At 36.3% G+C, this 22,143-nt stretch overlaps 1 protein-coding gene across 1 annotated transcript; it reads left to right on the top strand.

Moving 5' to 3' along the window:
- Positions 1-593: 593 nt before the first annotated feature.
- LOC124364082 lies at positions 594-21,138 on the top strand. The gene is made up of 2 exons (XM_046819264.1): positions 594-888; positions 18,264-21,138. Exon 2 carries the CDS (start codon positions 18,275-18,277, stop codon positions 19,700-19,702), a length of 1,428 nt encoding a protein of 475 aa, XP_046675220.1. The 5' UTR covers positions 594-888; positions 18,264-18,274; the 3' UTR covers positions 19,703-21,138.
- Positions 21,139-22,143: the final 1,005 nt, after the last annotated feature.

Raw genomic sequence — 22,143 nt, 5'->3', positions numbered from 1 at the left:
TATTACAAGTCCTAATAGACAATAATCCTTTAAACCAATATCACATCGGACAATTCCGAATACATATTTAAAACCCTATTTCTAATAAAAATATGGTTCATACAAGTTTACGAGTTTACAACACTTCTAGTACGTATGTTTAAAAAGTATAAGAAACCGTCATTAAATTATTATAACCTATTACTTCTTGGTTATCTTTTATCAAATTAATTCACATTCACTCCGATGAATATTATGGATCCATTAATCACAAGTAAGAAATCAGCCAACTCACTAATAACTGCTTTGGATATAATCGTACCGTAATCAAAATAATGTCAACAAATATTATATTTATATTTGTTATTATAATGCTATAATTCATTATTTACTTTAATTATTATTATTACTTGACAATAACATAATATATATTTCAAAAATTTAATAGTGCTAAGTAAAATTTTTATAAATTACATTCACAAATTATGCTTATAGCGTAAAGAGCGAAATATTGTCATACAGCTATTATTCAATACACTTATACGATATTTATTTTTTCACTCCAAAATTTCCGGCGGCATAGTTGGCAACTCTGAAACTTTGGAGTGAGTCATCCTCCTTACAGGCTCCGCCCCACCACCACGCCACCATATACTATGTACATGACAGTCTTTTGTTTACGTTGTTGATCCAATAGGCAGTATTGTAATTGTAGTAGGTGGGTTTGTTTGAGTAATACGTTCTTAGCGTTTGAAGAATTTCCACATTCATTTCACATTGCACTTCGGTTTGGTTATCTTTGGAACATTTGAGTGTAAACTTACTGAAGTATAACAAATAAGTGATCTTTCTCATCGGTGCTGTTGTCTGTTGTCATCTATAAAGTCGGAGTGGAAATCTTCAAGTGCGGTATGTATAACTATAGATAGTAACACTTTATTAAATTTCAAATTGTATAATCAATTGATTAAGGAAAACCCCACTTAGGTAGTTTTATTCTCACACTCCCACATAACCTCACTCACACCAGCAGTTTGAAACCGGCCATAGATTCCGTAGATAGAAGAGCTAATCCTCTGACACGAATCCTAACCTGGTTCATGAACTACTCCTGACCAAGTTCTTTAACTAATATTAACCTAGTTCCTGAACCAGTTCAGTTAACAAAACTAAATTTAATTAAACAAAATGAACAAATACAAAACAATCAATAGAATCTACTGAAGGGGCATTCTAAAACTAAAAATCCGCTTTTGATGAACAAACTGTACTTAATTTCTTTGGCCTAATGAAGAAAAAACAAATCCATAAATGACCGTAGGCCTACCTCAAAAAAGTAGCTGCAAATTTCAATAAAATATTCTATACGCATTCAAACCTTGTATACTGTATTATATTACCTACCTCATTCTTAGGCCGCACCTATTTTTGGTAAGTTATATCAATTTTACATGTCATATACTGGGGGAAAAATTAATGGCGGGGGTAGGGTACAATAAGCAGACCCGGTTTATTATATTGAAGAATATAATCATCGATACCTAATATTCACATCTCAAATCCTATAAAATCAATCAATATAAAAGTATCTATAGTCCTCATTAACAATCATATGTTTTAAATAAAAATATGGATTTAATATTTACAGTGATGAAAAAAATTATTATAAGCAAAATTAGGAAAACTGAAGACGACCATATTTGCTCCTCTCACAGTTACAGTTGTTCTTTCCCACAAATTTTACTTAATAGATTTTTTGGTACGAGTCCAACAGGGTAGGGTACGATAAGCGGACCTGGTTTTTTATATTGAAATTGGCAAATGATATTACTTAATCATAACCATCGATATAATCAATCAATACTGATTAATTATTTTTAATGATTAATTAATAATCTATATCAATAGCTATAAACACTTTCGAATAATACTCTTAATGTAACATTTCAATTTTACATAAATAACATTTGAGTATTAAAAATGACAGTCAATTTTAGAAAACTACGCGACATTGCTTTGGAAGATGATAAGACATGTTTTTGACTTCAACATATTGGACTCGTGCGGAAAAACCCATTATGTGAAATTTGTGGGAAAGAAACAACTGTAACTGTTTGAGGAGCAAATATGGTCGTCTTCAGTTTTCCTAATTTTAGTTAGAATAATTTGTTTGATCACTGTAAATATTAGACTCATATTTTTATTTAAAACATATGATTGTTATTGAGAACTATAGATACTATATATCGATTAATAGTCTAGGATTTGAGATGCGAATATTAGGTATTGATTATTACATTCTTCGATATAAAAAACCGGGTCTGCTTATCGTACCCTACCCGTCCAACATGTTGAAGCTACGTAAAACATGTCGTATCATCTTTCAAAGCAATGTCGTGTAGTTTTCTAAAATTGACTGCCATTTTTAATAATCAAATGTTACTTATATGTAAAATTGAAATATTACCTTACTTGTATTATTTGAAAGTGTTTTCAGCTGTTGATATAGATTATTTAAGTTATTTGTTCAAAATAATTAATCAATATCGATTGATTATATCGGTGGTTAAGATTAAGTAATATTGTTTGGCTATTTCGATATAAAAAACCGAGTCCGCTTATCGTACCCTACTCGATTGCTGTACCTCAAAAACGTACAAGACGATTTTGATAAAGGTTTTTGTACACATTTAAAACACAGTCTACTATACTACAATGTAAGCCTCATTCATAGGCCGTGTCTGTTTTTGGAGATACATTGATTTTACATATCGAATACTGGAAAAACATATGGATGGCCATACCTCAAAAATGTACAAGCTGATTTTTATAAAACCCACATTCTTAGGCTCCGTCTATTTTTGGAGTCACACTGATTTTACAGGTTACGTGTTGTAAAATCTAATATATGGATGGCTTTACCTCAAAAACGTACAAGCCGACGTTGATAAAACTTTCTGTAAGCTGTAATTATATGGTCTACTATACTACAATATAAACCTCATTCTTAGGGTTCGCCTATTTTTGTTATTAAAATAATATACATTTTCTATGGTTTAAGTTGATGAACTAGTTTAGGATGTGCAGTAAGGAACTAAGTCCGGGTACTCATTCTTTTTATGGAATCTATGGCCAATTTCACGTCGGCACTCATGGCAAGGTGGAGATCATGTGTGACCATACTTCCTACTTGTTAGCTATCTAGTACACTTTCTTAATCAAACCAAAATTTTTATATTTGTAATTTTAGGCAGTATTGTTTGTGGGTGTATATGTAATAATCTAGCTGAGATGTTTACGAATTTTCCTGGTGTTTGCCTAGGTATTTTAAATAAAGGATGGCATATTTTACCGTACACCTCTCCCACTTTAGACATCATCTATTTATTTAATCATTTGTCTGATTTCAATTAAATTGTTTCTATGTAAATTCTTTTATTTTCAACACATTTTATAGTTATGTGTAATAGTTAAGTTAACTACCGGCCCAGCAAATACGGATTTTCTGTTATTAACCTATTGCTATCGACCTCCAGAACAAAACAATTAAAGGTTTCTATGGGCGGAAATGACAAATAACAAAAATATAGAACATAAATTGAGGAGCTACTTTTCTTGTGCGGAGTAGTATTTTGTTGTTGTACGGGCATCATGTGGTCATGTGATGATTGTAAGACAACCTCTTATTGGTTGCTGCTGACGTCATCCTTTACACGATCTTTGGATGCGTAGATTAACTATAATTTTGAAATTGGGGAGGTTGACCTTTTAAGAATAAAATTTCATATAAGTGTGACATAAGTGCCTCCAGCCATCAGCGCTGGATGCGACGTACAATACATATCCCTAGACTTTGTAACTATCAGTAAAAAATTAAATTCTAACTGGTATGATTACGAATGTCTCCAGCCATTGCTGGGTTGTAGAAAAATGCAACTTGAAAAAAATACAAATATTGTAAATTCACCTGACCATAACTTTCTGCTATTTTGCAAGAAAGTTAGTTCCACTTTGAATGTTCTAAAATTCATTACTTGTCATTTTAATAACCTAAAACCTTTTATTTTTTCAGAAAGTCAATAGCAATAGGTTAATAACGCGATCTCATTTTTAGTGTGGTAAAAATAAAGTTGAAAACAATGCATACAAATTGAATAAAACTTATAACAAACCAATTAATAGTGTTAACAAGTAACATATATTTAATAAATAAGCAAAGCTAACGTAACTATAACTTCGGACAGCAGTATAATAAGCGGCCACTACCACAATCGAATCGAATATCCATATCTATACTTTATTTAATTTTAACGGAAATATTGTAGAATATGCCATGTTTTCTTTATTTTGAGACAGTTTTCAATATCAGGGAAATTATGGCTTCTTCACTCGACATAGATTTCACAGTGTTATTCCAAAAGAGTAAATACTCCGGTGTTCAAATGGTACCAATCATTTTTACATTTAGTTCTTTGTATTTCGTAGTATATTCCAATAACCCTGGAACAATTGAATAAAAGATTATGCGCATGCGCTACATCAGGCCGTGACTGTTATTCACAATGTACGGCGCCACGTTGCCAATCCACGATAAGATGTGTGTGAACTAGACATAGGGCTGGCGCGACATACAAAGCGAGGACTTAAGTGCGGGTATTGTCGTGAGGGGTGGCGCGGTAGACGTATACACTCCGTCTCTGAACATTTCCTATGACTCATCATTAGGAGGCGATAGTCTCCTTCTCGGAATCGTATTGACGCTAATAACTTATCTGACTCTCTCAATCAATCTGTTTGGTGGTTGTGCTGAGTGTAGTGGTTTGGTTTGTTTTTACTGATGTCTGGTGATTTAAAGTCGGAGAATAGTCAGTCTCGCGGAATCGTGAGTAACGTTTATAAATTTATGAAGGAAGAGGTAGACTGTTAACTGTTAATATTATGTTGCTCGTCAAAGAACTTCTGCAGCAACTAGTGTAATCTGAACAGTGTTGTCACTCAAAATAATTGCCTTAATAACAAGTGCCTTATAATTAACTAAATATTATTGAAGTCGCTGTGAATTAAATAGTTAGTGACTTGTCGTTTAATGTTTTTCAAAATAACTTATTTGCTGTCGACACTAATCGGCACATTAAAACCGGGAACCTCCTTAACAGTTACGATAGTTTCGGTTGCAGCCAGACAACGGTGGCAAAGAACCGTTACGCCGCAACTGTTTCACAAAACGACGGATCGCAACTGTGGAGAAGAAACAGTTCTATTCAGCGTTCTACACTTGCATATTCTCTCAACGTTGCTAGATTTGTTCATTTGCAGAAACCGTCTACAAAGGATGGTAATGTTTCGAAACTGTTAAAGTTGAACTTAGCGTACTGCGTTAGTACTCAACGGGTAAAAACCAATTAAAGTAGTGGGTAAATTAGTAACGGCAGTGCCATTAAAACAAAGTACCCGTAAATACACAAAGCACGAAGAAATTGGCAAATCAATAGGTTTATTTTATAGTTTAACTTATTGTCATAAAATTTTGTTTTCTTTTAGGTTTGCGATGGTTTGCAAAATTAGTCACTGTTGTTAATAACATAGATGTTTTAAGTACTTCATGTACAGTATGTCCCGCAATAACTGAAAAAAATTTACCATTTTATTAAAATAAGCAAAAACATAAAATATTATCTTAGTTATTTAACAATCACTATAGTACATCATTTGAGTTTTTGCCGACATATTCTTTTTTGCGTCTCTAAACAGAGTGTCTCGTAAAAACTGCGCAAATTTTTACCGTTATTTAATAGGCCAAAACAAATAATTTATATTATTTATAATACTATCTTGCTTAGTTGTCGCTTCTGTCTCTTTTTTTTTTGTTGTGTTCATGAATATTATTATCCGTGCAACGGTTTGAGAAATTAAGTAAAAAAATTGTACGTTTGTTTGTTATTTTACGAAATTGAATAAAGTACCAGAATGTTTTTATTTCAATAGGGCTAACTTTTATGTACTTTTACAGTTTTAAAAACATCTGCTGACGTATATCGACATGACTGCTGTGCGTCAGTGAAAGTCGGACTAAAACAAGACGGTAGGGATGACGATGTGCTTCCAAGTAACACGATACGATGTGACGCTCGATTTCCCGCCAAGCCACGTTAGCTGTGCCACTAAAGGGACCGGTGTTTTGTCCATTCTGTACACGACGGTAGGGATGACCATGTGCTTCCAAGTAACACGATAAGATCTGACGCGCGATTTCCCGCCAAGCCACGTTAGCTGTGCCACTAAAGGGACCGGTGTTTTGTCCATTCTGTACACGACGGTAGGGATGACGATGTGCTTCCAAGTAACACGATAAGGTCTGACACGCGATTTTCCGCCATGCCATGTTAGCTGTGCCGCTGAGGAGACCGGGGTTTCGTCCATACATCGCTTGGAATAATACTATATCTTGAAACGCCTGGCTTTTGCGTTAACGTCATGAGGTGCAAGATTTTTTAACGTCACATATTTAATGTCACAATTATTGGAAACAATGTATAGTATATCGGGCTAACTGTAAAACGTAACGTGATTCCTGGAGTTTTGCTGTTTTTTTTTACTACAAGATTGTAGTATCTACTCACTAGCATCTGCGAATGAATTGGTTTATCCATGTGACGTATCCACTTTTTAATCGGGTTTTTTTATTGCTGAGTCTCGTCTATTCACTATAACTTTTCTAAAGAGAAATTCGTGTCAAATCAAAATTTTACTTGAAGAAATTACTTTTACATGAAGTTAAAGATACCATATTTTTATTTACATTGTTATGTATGGTCTTATGACTGTTGATCTAAAGACAAGTTTCTCTATAAAATTACTTTAAATTTGTACAATTCCTGGTAGAATGATGGAAGCATTGTCTTCTATGTTTCCTGCCTTAACAGAAGATGTCTTAAAGTCATGTGAGTACGACTAACTGCTAACATCTTCATATTTATTCACCATACTAAATTTTACTGTGACGACATTTTCAGCGTAACGTATCGTAACTGACCCAAAAGGCCTCGGTCGTGAAATAGGGTAGAGTATTCCAGGGGTCGGTAGAAGGTAGTTAGAATGGTGAAACAAAAGGCTCAGATTAAGAGTAGAGTAAACCTAAGTGGACTCAATACGAACGCTCGATATCATCACAGCCCAGGCTCGAAGTAGGGTATGAGGAGGAGTATGGACAATAGTAATTTGACAATAGTAGTAAGTAGACAGAGTCCAATAGCCTCAATAGCTCTGACTCCCGTAGTTGAGGAAGAGCTCGATAGAATTATTCAAGAACTCCCAGCCAAAAAATCAAATTATCTAGTATTGAGAGCCATGTGGTTAATAAAAAAATGCTCAAGGCATATTGTAAAACCACTGACTCAATTAGTCAATTTGTCTTTTAACTCAGGAGTTTTTCCCTCACTCCTAAAAATTGCAAAAGTGCATCCAATTTTCAAGAAAGAAAACCCCTGTTCAATAAATAACTATCGGCCCGTCTCAATTTTGCCTATCTTAAGCAAAATATTTTAAAAACTTTTTCTAGCGAGAATGCTTTATTTCTTAAATAAAAACAACCAGCTTTCTGAACACCAATTTGGATCTAGGAAAAATAACTCAAAAACAATAGATGCAGTGGTGAGTCTGGTTGATGTGGTTGTACAGGGGCTGGAACGTCAGGATCACACATTAAGTGTGTTCCTTGACCTTTCTAAAGCATTCGACTGCGTTGACCATGAAATACTGCTTGACAGACTACAATCTAATGGCATCAGAGGCGAGCCGCTCTAATGGCTTAAATCATTTTTAAGTCAGAGAGCTCAAGTGGTTCAGATCTCAAACCAATTTAGCAAACCAATGCAACTGAGTTATGGAGTTCCCCAAGGCTCTATACTCAGCCCAATCCTTTTCCTGTTGTATGTCAACGACGTACATTTATCGCTGTGGCATGGTAAAATCGTGCAGTATGCTGATGACACGACTCTCTGTTTCAGAGATAACTCACAAGAAGGTTTGGAACTACAAACCTTTGTCGATATCAACAATTGTGTTCAACATTTCAATAGCCTCAACCTTCAAACGAATTCTTCGAAATCCAAAGTGCTAAATTTCGCACTGCGCCCAGTGGACTCCCAATGTGGGTCATCTGTCATGTTGGCAGCTTCCATATTGGATGAAGTCTACTCCGCAAAATTCCTTGGAATACTCCTCGATCGAGGATTGACATGGAATAACCACATTGACCATGTGTGTTCCAAACTGTCCTCAGGAATATATGTTTTGAAGTCCTAGGCCCGGTATTGCCCCAGTCAGGTATTAATTGCGGCATATTATGGGCTAATTCACTCTCACCTTTCCTATAAGGTAGTGATGTGGGGGGGGGGCCTGTGCAGGCAATAATTTCCTGAGGGTGTTCAAATTACAAAAAAGCGACTCGTATTATCGTAAAGTTGAATTTGAGAGAGTCGTGCAGGACAGCATTCAGAAAATTTACAACTGTTGACTTTGCCCAGTCTCTACATTTTAGGAACATCTTTGTTCTGTTTGTCTAAATGTGCCCTAACCAGGACATACACGGGTATGGGACTAGAGGCAGAGATAACTACCGAACTGGGAGACACAGAACGGTGGTTTATGAGCACTTGCCGTCGCAGGCAGGTGTTCATTTCATCAACAAATTGCCAAATTCTGTGATAAACGCCTAAACGCCCAAGGCGTCAAAAGCTCGTCTTAAGCGTTTTCTGGTGTCAAAGGCATTCTACAGCGTTGAAGAGTTTCTGGCGTTTAACTGGGAGACCGCCCAATTCGATAACTGATTCCAGCGCTGGAAGTGGGTTGAGATTGGCGAAGGATGCATGAGACTGGAATGTATGAAAAAATAAGGAGGTTTGAATGTGGTAGTAGTGTGGTATGAGAGTTTAAAATTTAGAAATAATTATGACGTTTGCCATACAATGTGAAGAAATTGTTGCGAGTAATTAAAGATTTGATTTGATTTGGATTGCTCTAGCGGGCGAGAGGATAGAGGCGCTCGGATTACTGTAGCGCAGGACGAAAAGTTCCGCTTGGATTGCTCTAGCGCAGGGTGATTTTCTTACCTGATAGTCGCGAAGCGTGGTCGGTTTCTGAGGAACGGAGAACTTCTTGTGGAGGTATCCCAGGAACGAAAGAGCTGTACCTGTGGCGAACTCCCAAGAACGAGTGAGAGCTGCGCCTGTGATTGTCTCCCTTGTATAGCGGCCTTGGGGGCATGCGCAGAACCCCCCAATATTGTCAGTCTGCTTTTAGCTGCGGTGCCGGCAACATCCGTAGGGCTATATGGTCTGCTTGTTCCAACCTGTTTGAAATGGCGACGCTGCTGTTTCTGAATAATCGACCGTATTCTTTATTGTAGGGATGGGTTCGTTAGGGGTCCGTCGTCATAAGGGAAAATGTGCCGACTTGTGTAAAGCGGCGCTGCAGGATGTATGGGATGTAGGAATTAGGTGGGCGTGTAGGGCTGCTTAGGAGAAGGTAAGGTTTATGGGGAAAGAAGCGGAAGGCGATATGGTAACGAGAAGTTTCATCGGCGGCACAGGGAAGGGTCAAGTGAAGGAGAGGCCGGACTGAACGTGGGAAAATAGGACAGGGCATAATGTAACGTCGGAAAGCGAAGGACGAGGGAATTGTAAGAGGAAGTGTATATAGGACGACGCCGACTACCTGAAGGCGACGCCTAAAGCGGAATAGTAGGACACGAGGACAGGAAATGTATAATGGTAAGCGGATACATGGACAACCGCTAGGGTGCGAGCAAAGGTCAGGATAAAAGAGGTACGTAGAAGTAGGGGTAATTGGGACGACGCTGGTTGTTTACGGAGAGGACGGGAGTGAAGGAGATGTTTTAGGTGTATTGGAAATAAGGATTTATTGGCGGAAAGAAAACGAAGGGTTTAGAGCTAGACGTAGGGCCGTGGGAGGAGACGCTAAGATAAGATAGGCTAGGAACAACGGGACGTCGGTAATAGCGGAAGGCGGAAAATAAAAAGGTCAAAGGCAATAAGGGAATCCGAACTCTGGCAAACAGGGATTCTAATAGAAAGGGCGAGAATTAAGGACGGGGACAAATAAGGGTCGTTACGGTACATACTACATCAAATTCAATGAAAAAATTATAAAAAATAAAATTAAAGTACTTTAAACCCGTGCCGTTTGTTGTTAGGGACATTTTGCGTAATGTTCATTATACCACTGACTTTCTAGATTTTATCCTTAGTTGATAGTCATAGTGATGTGATATGCCTAAAATCCAACGTTCTGTACACCTTCAACACAAAAGGCACTGTGAAGAGCTGATGAGCCTAAAAAGTAAATAAGATTCTCTACCCGCAGGACACGTAATATAGGAACATTCCGTCTGGGGCACACAAAGTTTTTGATTTAGTTAGTGAATATTACACTATAACTTATGGCATTTCATTTCTTTCATTTCATATAAATAATACCATATTATTTCTGATTTTCCCACAGTTGTGTTTGAGTATTTATAAACCAGCCGGGCCCATTTTTGACGTCGGAATATTTATAATATAATCGTTTTAGTTTAGCACATATGAAGTAAATCATTAGTACTCGAAATATCAAAGCATTTCTTTCCTGGGATTTCAAAGGAGGCTATGCGATGTTAGTGATGTTCATTTATGTATATTTGCTATTAATTTTTATAATTGGGGAATTTCCTGACGTTACTCTGGTTGCAACTGATACAGTGAAACGGGATTGTTTTGTATTGGTGGATGTATTTTACAATATTTGGACTACAAAGCTAAAGCTTGATGACTTTTCTCGCAAAAATGAAAGTCCCCTAGAACTCCAGGTCAGAGAGCATCGTAATTAAATTCAGTACATGTTGATGATGATGATGATTTCTACAAAGAGCATTAACTTACATATTTCAAGGTATTGTAGTCCATCCTATATTAGGCCAATGTTGTCAATGTTTTTAAACACCTTTCGTGGTTTTCAAGTATTCAGTAAGAACTTTTGCAATTAAATGGTAGCTATGCGATGAAGAATGATCATATCTACAAGAGAGTTATTAGATTATGGACGGTTTTTGCTTTAAAATAATTGTAACCAATGCCTCCTCTGTTGGTATTTTATCCTCTGAGCCCTGGCCGTTCTAAATTTATACGGAAACAGTGACAATATAAATGTTTTTTGTTACCTATGGAATTTCGAGCGCTCCGCAACTAGAACTGGGTAAATATTTACAATAATGTTCATTGTAATTGGAAGTGTCTAAAGATCCCGATTTCAAGAACTTTTCGTATTACTTCCCCAATGGAGGAATTTTACGTTAAAGAGACATAAGAACTCCATCGCTTAACTTGATTAAAATATGTTATCACAATGCTATGGTGGTTGATTTACTATGTCCACGAACCTCCAGGGTATTCAGTGTTGATGTTCCTCTTGCCTCCACCGACGTATTTCACTATTTTTATTTTTCGTTCTACCTAACAACACTATGTAAGTTGAATTAGTTTTCTGTAGCTACAACCATAGATTATAACGAACCTTAAGCTTTACTTCCAAGGTCATGTAGGATCCAAGGTCAGCCTATAAATGAAATCTCACCAGTGTCTCCCTTCTGGAATGAATGTTTAAGAGGGGCGGCCATAGTTAGATCTCTACTGATAGTGACACGAAAGTCCTTAACTATATGCACGGCTTAGGAATAGATTAAAAGAGTTCCACGAATTGAGCGGAACCACAAATGAAATGAAATGAAAAATGTCTTTATTGAATACAACGTAAAAAAATCAATTCGCGAGGTTAGGACTATTAAGTCCTCTCTTACACCTAACCATAAATTAACAAACTATACTATTACTGTAAAACAAGAGCCACAATACAGCTTACTATTTACTATTTTACATTCAAAAATTATAATCTCTATATAAAGTAATAAAATGAAATAAAGGTTCTCTATGAAACTAAAAATAAATAAATAGAATAAAACTTACAAGGAAATTAACAAACATTTATTCATCACCATTCCTACAAAGCCATCGTCTCATACACTATGCCAGATATCAACAACCCGACGAGGTCCAAAACATATGGTCCCTAAGCACCCCCCGAAACCGTTCCCGACTACGAATACTTCTGATATGATCCGGGAGATTATTCCAGAGTCGACAAGCAGAGACTGTCAATGATTTACTGTAAATGGAGGATCTATGAACATGAATAGATAACAGAGAGGCTCCACATCAAGTATTCCAATTGCTTGTTTCAGAAATGAAAGAAAAGCATTCAGACAGATAGGAAAGGGAATAATCGTTATACAAAATAGAATGTAACATGCTAAGGATGTGGAACTGACGGAGTAGATTCGACTTTAACAGATGTAACTATTGATGAAGGGTGTTATATGGTCATATCGTCGAAGGTTCAAGATAAAGCGAACACAATAATTTTGAGCACGTTGTAATCTGTCGGAAAGCTCAACCGTCATGTGATTTATAACTTCGCTACAGTAATTGAAATGGCAGAAAATCAGGGTCTTCACTAGCATTACTTTCAAATTCAAGGGTAAGTATGTAGCAAATTGCTTAAAACTTTGAGTACCAGCAAATACCCTGCCACAAGTCTCAGTTGCATTATCAACTAAGAGTTTTTGTAATAGTCAGTCCAAGATTTTTGACCTTGTCACTGTATGAAAGAGGACGACCGTTCAATATGAGTGTAGGAGAGTTGTTCAAGTCGATAGCGCTCAGAAGTCTGGAAATTCCTATAAGAATAGTTTGAGTCTTGCTTTCGTTAAGTTTCAGTCCGTGTTTGAAGGCCCACGTTGCAATAGCGTCAATATCAGTGTTCATATCAGCAACAATGTTTGGATAGTTTGAAACGGAAAAGTGGCTGTAAATTTGAAAATCGTCGGCATACAGGTGAAAAAATGAGTGTTTGGTCATATCAGTCAAATCATCGATGTAAATTGAAAAAAGAAGAGGGCCAAGGACAGAGCTCTGTGGCACCCCTCGATTCACAGGTTTCTAGTAGGAGTCTTTGTCGTTGGACCTAACACACTGCTGACGATCTGACAGATACGACCCAAACCACTCCACACAGACATCAGAGAATCCGATTTTAGACAATTTCAAGAGAAGCAATGGGTGGTAAACGCAGTCGAAAGCCTTAGAAAAATCAAAAAGCGTTTAAATGGTAACAAGCCTTTCGTCCATTGCCGAACGTATATGTTCAGAGATTTTTAAAAAAAGCACTGGTTGTACTGTGATTAGTACGAAATCCTGATTAAAAGTTGGACAACATTTTATTGGGTTCTAGAAAGAAACATACTTGCTGATGCACCACTCTCTCAAGGCATATAGATAAAGCTGATAGAATGCTAATAGGTCTGAAATCTGAGGGGTCACCAGTACATGAAAATTTTTGAAGTGGGCAAACAATAGCGAGTTTTCCAACAGACGGAAATATTGAAGAAGAAAGAGATCTGTTAAAAATATTTGTAATTATAGGAACGACTACGGGAAGAATATATCTTAAGAATTTCATAAGTATTTTATTGGCTCCAACCGCGTTACTAGAAATTCTCAAGATCGCACTCATAACGTCAGTCTCAGTCACACTAGCAAAAGAGAACTGATGCCGGGCACGATTAAGTGGAACAACACTCAACTCATTGGTATAATCACGGGCCCCGGATAGATCAATAGGGATATCCATAAAGTAGTTATTGATTATATTTAGATCAATTGAGATAGGCTTATCAGAGTTAACTTTACCTACGCCAAGCTCTTTTACTTTTTTCCATAGCGATTTTGTTGATTGTTGAACAGAAAATTGTACATAGTAAAATCTTATTTTGGCATTGCGAAATTGTTGCTTGGCTCTGTTCCTTAGTCTTTTATGTATAAGCCAATCAGCAGGTGACAGTACGTTTTGCTTTATGAAATGCAGAATCTCTTTGAGCCTGCAAATTACGTATATCATCTGTGATCCAGGGAGCTGGCCGCCTATTAACCCTCCTTATCAGCAGTGGAGCGTGCTGGTCACAAAATGAAGAAACAAAAGAGCTAAATTTATTGACCATAAGATGAACAGTAGGGGCTAGAATTACCTCATTCTAAGGTAAAGCCCACGCATCATTGAGAAGAGCATCTGAATCAATATAATATTTGTAACTTCTGAAGGATAAGAATTTGGGGCTCGCCTTAGGAATAGATAGTCTGTAAACACAGAAGATGAGTCATGTCGAGAAAGGCCAGGGGTAGGGTATTGTCCATGATCCACAACGCGATCCGGGTCAGTAACCGCCATAACATCTAGCAATGTGTCGGCAGTAGTTGTGTGGTGAGTGGCATTTAGTGGAAGCATAGTTAAATTACAGCAACGCAAGAGGTTAGTCAAGTTGGTCTTGTTGTAGTTATCAGGTCCCAGTAAATTTCAGTTAAAGTCCCCCATTACAATGACAATGTCGGTAAGGGGCCATAAAATTGATAAGTGAGTGTTCGAATTCCACATGATAATCCAGGCCAGGTGCCTTATAGCACACAGCCACTAGAACGTGTATCCCATTACAACTAATATCGATAATCATGTACTCAGGACACCCTAACCTGGAGTTATCGGAAGAGTAAAGGACAGATACAGGAAGATGAGATTTTACATAAGCGGCCACTCCACCGCCTCCCTTCGAAGTGCGATCGTTTCTATAAATATTGTATCCGTGAAGCTCAACGCTCTTGTCAGTTATTTGGGATTTAAGCCAAGTTTCAGAGACTAAAATGATATTAAGAGGGACTGAGCGTTGACGTGAGCCAATTTAAGAATAGAACGGAAAGATGACAGTGATTGGCGGAGAGCATGGTGTAGAGGAGGTGAGCAGAGGCACCGCGTCGAGCACGGGCGGGCGCGTCAGGACCCGCACGGCTAGCCGTGACAAGACCACGACGAGGCGGAGCGACACGCGACACAGGCACAAGACTCGGTTACACACTCAAACCACACACACTCATACGGTTTAATAAAGAAAGACATATTCTTTACAGTAAAAATCGTTAATATTTTTGTTATTTAAACATTCACACAATGAAAACGTGGGTACCAGTAGTACTGACATAGTTTTCATTTACTCACTTGGTCCGCTCCAATAAAGTAAATAATTTCAATAGTAGCAAAAAGTAAAAAAAGTAAATTGGGGGGGATCTTAAAACTGTTCTAATGACTTGGACTAAAAATTAAGGCGATTAGCTCATGAAACAAATATATAATGAGTAATATTTAATCTAGTAATGAATTAATATGTCCGAGCAAATGTTTTGTTTCATATAGTTACAATCTCTAATAGGTTCATAAATTATAAATATTTTAATTAAGTATGCTATATATAGTATACATACATATATACAACATGCATATAAACTGTTTATTAAGACAAAATAACAGGTATTACGAATGTAATTAATTTCAAATCAAGTATAAATATCATTAGTAACCAATAGTATGGCTGTATTCCAGCTTTGAGGTAAGAGACTGAACTAAAATATGTCGTGGTTCGCTGAAGGGTATACATACATATTCACATACAGACATACATGCAATGCACACATACACAACTTCGGCGAATAAAAAATAAATAAAAATTTTTACTTCTATTCTATACGTAAGACACAAGTATTTTAAATAATATTAAAACATATTTTAATAATATAAAACAATTCAAAATAATTGTGAATATTAAAAGTAAAAGCAGGGTCTTAGCTGATAGGTGTAGCCAGTCGAATCTTCGCCACAGGAAGGTCCGCCAGTCTCGTCGCCACACCCCGAGCGCCCTGATGGTCGACCCACATCACGCGTCCATCCTGCGTCCAAGTGCTCCTGGCCCCGAAACGCGCCGTCGCCTATCGCAACACCTCCGTCTGCCGGGAAAAGAAAGTTGATTTCTTTTCAACTGTTGCTGGAACAGACAGTTCTTTGAATCAGAATCAGAATCATGCGGGGGGTTATTGACTAGATCGGCCTCGTCCATGTTCCTTCGGCCTGTGAGTGAGGTGGAGGTGGCCCGTATCATGCAGGATCTCAAACCTAAGAGGTCTTGTGACATTAATGGAATGTCTATGTGGTTAATCAAAAAGTGCTTTAAGCATATTTTGACACCACTCACAAAATTAATCAATCTCTCGTTTGCACAGGGTGTCTTTCCGTCTGTACTGAAGATATCCACTGTGATTCCAGTTTACAAAAAAGATGATCCTTGCACCTCAAACAACTATCGTCCAATTTATATCCTCCCAGTTCTTAGCAAAGTTTTTGAAAAAGCTTTCCTCGATCAGCTTGAAAAATTCCATGACTGCTTCGAAGTTCTCTGTCCTGAAAAGTTCGGGTTTAGGAAAGACAAATCGACCATCGATGCCGTAACTGAACTTATTCATAATGTTGTCGATGGCCTGGAGAGAAGAGAACGTGTTGCGAGCATATTTCTCGACCTCTCCAAAACCTTTGACTGTGTGCATCATGCGACACTGCTCCACCAGTTATGGACTAGTGGTATTAGGGGTTTGCCGTACGATTGGCTCTCGTCGTATCTTAAAGATAGAGAACAATGCGTACGGATTGCGAATGCTCTGTCTAATAGGGTCAAAATGCCCTATGGTGTCCCTCAGGGATCAGTATTAGGGCCAGTTCTCTTCCTTATTTATGTCAACAAGTTGAATACATCAATCCAGAATGGAAAGGTGATTCAATATGCTGATGACACGACTCTGTATTACATCGAAATATAAAACTGATCTTGAAGTGAAATCATTTATCGATTTAAATTCATGCATCGAACATTTCTCAAGACTCAATCTGAAAACAAACAGCTCAAAATCAAACTCAATAAATTTTTGCCTTCGGCATCGACAGGCACAACAGTATCGTCCCGCGGTAATGATAGACGATGTTCTCTTGGAAGAGGCCGAATCCGTTAAGTTCCTTGGAGTGTACCTTGATCGAGGACTGACATGGGACTTTCACATTGACAGCATCTGCTCCAAGGTTGCTTCTGGCATTTATGTTTTGCGTAACCTTGCAAAATTCTGTTCTATTGATGTATTGAAAACTGCTTTATTTGGTCTGATTCATCCATATTTGTATTACGGTTTGAGACTGTGGGGCAGCTGTTCTAAATACAAATTCGAAAGAGTATTTAGAGCTCAAAAGAAAGCTATCAGAATTATTTACAAATTGAATTTCAGAGAGTCGTACAAAGATGCCTTCAGAGAGCTTGGATTGTTAACTTTACCCTGTCTCTATATTCTCGACGTCGTTCTATACTGTCGACTCAAATGCGAGTTGATCTAAGGCAGTGACGTCCACCAATACGAGACAAGAGGCAGGGACAACTTTCGGATTGTACCACATAGAACGAGTGCATTTTTCTAAGTTGGTGTGAAACTGATAAACCAGCTGCCTGAGGGAATAAAACATCTCATTGATTCTAAACTACAGGTATTCAAATCTCGATTAAAACACCTTCTGGTGTCAAAGGCGTTTTACTCCGTTGAAGAGTTCATGTTGAGTTGCTGGGATGAAAATTATTGAAATCAAGAATAAAATTAAACCCCCAGTTCTGTTATACAATTAAATAGCAATAACTGCAATGGAACTGTATATTATTATGAATGTACTTGACGCATGCATGCAATGTAATAATTGTTGACGCAATAAAGATTATTATTATCGATTTGGTAGGACTCGATGCAGAAGAAGCGGAGAGCGAGCGCTGGAGTACGGGCTTATCAGTTGCAGATAAGACAACCGGTTTGCCCTTTGAACCTGATCTTAGATGAGGCACAGAACGGAACATGAAATAATGATCGGTTTATCGTAAGAATAGGAACAAAAAGATTAAGAATTGGAAAAATATTGCTTGTAACGAATAGGAAAAAATATAACCAATACAATTGTGTAAGATTTGCGTTGGGAATTAACGAGTTTAGCACCAAAAATTTAGTAAAATACAAAAATTAAGAGCCGAACTGTACCATGTCTTACTCAAGATAAGTCATCCCCACCAGATGACTATAGTAAAGATATCAAATAGTAGTCTATAATTGTTGTTGTTAAACTTTACAAAGAGACTTTCAGAAAGTCCTCAGAGAATACTTTATAATATAAATCTGTATTTGCAGACATTGTTATGTTTCCTTTTAACAGTACAAAGAAACCTATACGTAACCCGTAAAATTTTCCGTAATATATAGAGAATTTATGATTTTCAGGAGAAACCGCAATGAACACACTCCCACTGGAAGTACTGGGTAAAATCATAGAGGACCTGACACCCGACGAGCTGGTAGCGTGTTCTGCCGTTAGTGTTGGCTGGAGGGATGCCTTCAACCAGGACAGTCTGTGGAGGCCACTCTGCAACGAGGACACGGCACAGTACCTGGAGACTGCGGAGAGTAGAGTGGACCCTAGGTTTGAGTCTCCGGAGTCACAGGACAGCACGCTGAGTCCTGTCTGTCGCTGGCGGATGTGTTACATGCGTGAGATTCACCTGCGAAAAAACTGGAGGCGATGGAACTGTATCAAAGATGACATACCGGTCAAGGATTTTAATCTTAGTGATATGTATAACTTCGTTTCTAAAGACTTAGTCATCAACACACAACAAGATTTAAATAACAAAGTGGATGTTTCACTCTGGAACGTCAAAAGCGTTCCAGTAAGATTAGGAAACCCATTTAGTATCTCGTTCAATGGAGGTGATGTTATAATGGTCAATGAAAAGTTTTCAGTGATTGTGAAGACACATCACGTGGAAGTTTACAACTGTGAGTCATCCTGTGACTGCGAGTGGCCCATGAGGTATTTTTTCTTTGTTGGTGGGACTGAGACGTATCTATCTGGTGACAAAGACAAGATTTTGACTAACGATAATGTACACGAATGTATCAAATCTTATTATTTGACAGGAACATTTTTTATTTATGTTACAACAAACAACAGTGATCTTCACATATGGGATCTCAATGTTGGTACAGAATTAAATCGAGTGAAGTTCCGAGACGAACTTGTTCCAGCTGTTGAAAGTATTTACAACATTATCAAATCCGAGAATGATTCAAAAGATTTTGTCCTAGTTCAGAGCTATGAAGCGAAAAACGTAGTTGCCAACGTATTCCGTGTCTACAGCCTGAATAGATTACAGTTCCTCCCTTTCCAAGTGCGTCATGACTTCCCTTACCAACGTGTTAGATGTATTTTATTGGACCAGTTTGTTACTGTTGCTAAAATATGGGGTTCTGTTCACATATACAATTATATGAAGTCTGAATTGATTGTGAAAGTGTCAACCACTTGTTCTGGCATTCTAGCGTTTGGAAGAAACATGGTGATTTGTGAAGAAGGGATAATGCATGCAAAGTTCGATTGTTGTACTTTAAAGGTAGCACCATATTCAATTATCGACTTAAGTAAAAGCATGTCGGATTATCAATTGGAGGATTACTTGTTGGATAAGGTATTCTGCAAAATTACAGGCAATATACTGCAGTTGTCGGAGGATGTAAAGACTTTTGTATCAGACGATGAAGTATGGTTTACAAGAGAAATGTTTTCGTTTGAAAGCTACAAAGTTAATGAATCTCATACCAAGTTACTTTTTAAATGTCTATGCCATAACCAGTATTTGCTTAAAATTATCACCTTTTGGTAATTTGTGGCGATAATTTTAAATACATTATAGCCATTCACTTTCATTTTCTATTGTTTTTACATATTTAAATGTAAACATTGCAACAGTATGCTCACTTTCAGGAATACTCAACTACGTATCTTTACATATGATGGTAAAACACTGGTAAACACATCATCCATTACATTTTAATACAGTCATTTTAATAATTTTAATTAGTCTGTATTTCTAATTTATGGGTCATATGTGACTTGGAGAACGTAGGAGGAAAAGGGATGTTCAATGCATCTCCAGGGGTGATCTGAGAGGTAGATCCAGGAAAGAACTAATTTTGTTCGCATTATCCCTCATCTTACGGGAATGGGAATCATCTGGAATGGAGACTCTTTAGAACCAGCTCCTACTATTCCAACGGTATACCTTTATATATAATAGTGATTTTAGACTATATCAGTGGATATTCTTTTACATGTGAATATACTCAATACTACAGTTTTTTGTTCTTTATAACAATTAATTTACTGAATTTTGTCATCCCGCGCCATATTAATTCGATTACAATTTATCATCCAAGCAATGTTTTTATTTGATCTTTTATTGGAAATGTAACATAAAATGTACACATGTGTCTATTAATTTAGTTGATGTACTTCTTAATCATGTCAATAAATATTTGTGTGTTATGTTCCTTGATTTCTTTGAAAATAGTTTTTATTATTTTACCGTTTTGTCTCTGTATCATCATGTTTAATCTTTGTTCTATCTACGATAATCGTTTTTGGTTTATTATCTGGAATGGAGACTCTTTAGAACCAGCTCTGACTAATCAACGATATACTTATATAATAGTGATTTTAGATTATAACAGTGGATATTCTTTTATACATGAATATACTCAATACTATTGATTTTTGTTCTTTATACAAAATAATTTAATGAATTTTGTCATCCCGTGCCATATTAATTCGTTCACAATTTATCATCCAAGCATTGTTTTTATTTGATCTTTTATTGGAAATGTAACATAAAATTTACACATGTGTCTATTATTTTAGTTAATTTACTTCTTAATAATATCAATAAATATTTGTGTGTTATGTTCCTTGATTACTTTGAAAGTAATTTTTATTATCTTACCGTTTTGTCTCTGTATTATCATGTTTAATTTTTGTTCTATCTACGATAATTGTTGTTGGTTTATCATCTGGAATGGAGACTCTTTAGAACCAGCTCTGACTAATCTAACGATATACTTTTATATATAATAGTGATTTTAGATTATAACAGTGGATATTATTTTATACGTGAATATACTCAATACTACAGTTTTTTGTTCTTTATAACAATTAATTTACTGAATTTTGTCATCCCGCGGCATATTAATTTGTTCACAATTTATCATGCAAGCATTGTTTTTACTTTATATTTTATTAGAAATATAACATAAAATGTACATATGTCTGTTATTTTACTTCATGCACTTCTTATTTATATCTATAAATTGTGATGTGTTGTATTGAATGAAAATACATCTTTTTATTTTACTCTTTTGTCTCTGTATCAGTCGTGTTTAGTACCTAATATATCTATAACAATAGTTTGATTTTTACTTCAATGTACATTAAATGTCCATTTTAGTCCAAAATATATAGATTAAAAAAAATAGCATTGAATTCGTTGTCACATGCTATAATTTGTCTTTATTTATTTCGCTTAGTTTGAATCATTGTGTTTAAAATTATGTACTAATAAAAATGACATGTTAGCAATACTGAATGATACGATACTTTGTATACTAAGTATATATATGTATATATTTTATCGAATTTAATGTTATACAAATGTGGATGCGTTTGAAGATATTGCTTAATTGTTTAACGACAGGAGATAAAGTATTCAGGTATTGAAGTCAACCTTTATAAGGTAGAAGATCTCTTTAAAATGATTAAATGCATATATGGACGGATTGGATGAATCAGTTTTTTTTTATTAAAACATCTATATTATACAATTTTCGTTTGTTATAAAAACACTATGTATGCTACTTCATGTTCATGTATTACGAAAAGTTTTAAATACGTAACAGACAAATCTTTTAGACCACTGCTGTACACTTACAGTACATGAGGAAATACTATACAAATTTTACCAAAAAGCGTGAAGTTTTCAACATTTTATGTGCCATGAATGCTACCAACATATTCAAATGACCTAATAACATGAGGTTTCAGAACTAGGAATATTTATTTAACCTAAATGTTTACATAATTGCCCACATGAAAACATCCAACAATCACAGGTCTACAAAAAAATATTTTTGCGAGTTGTAAGTTTGGTAGCTGATTTTTATTTATTTCTTTGCGCTGATTTCAAAAATGCAATCCATTTTTTTCTATCACGCCAGGTTTTCTCACTACAAGAAACTACTTTTGGGGGGAAAAAACAAAAACCAATTTTTCACA

Source organism: Homalodisca vitripennis, chromosome 6 (assembly GCF_021130785.1).
Source record: "Homalodisca vitripennis isolate AUS2020 chromosome 6, UT_GWSS_2.1, whole genome shotgun sequence".
Classification (NCBI taxonomy): Eukaryota; Metazoa; Arthropoda; class Insecta; order Hemiptera; family Cicadellidae; genus Homalodisca; species Homalodisca vitripennis.
Note: the sequence above shows the minus strand (reverse complement) of the source record. Positions and strands in the feature narration are given on the sequence as shown.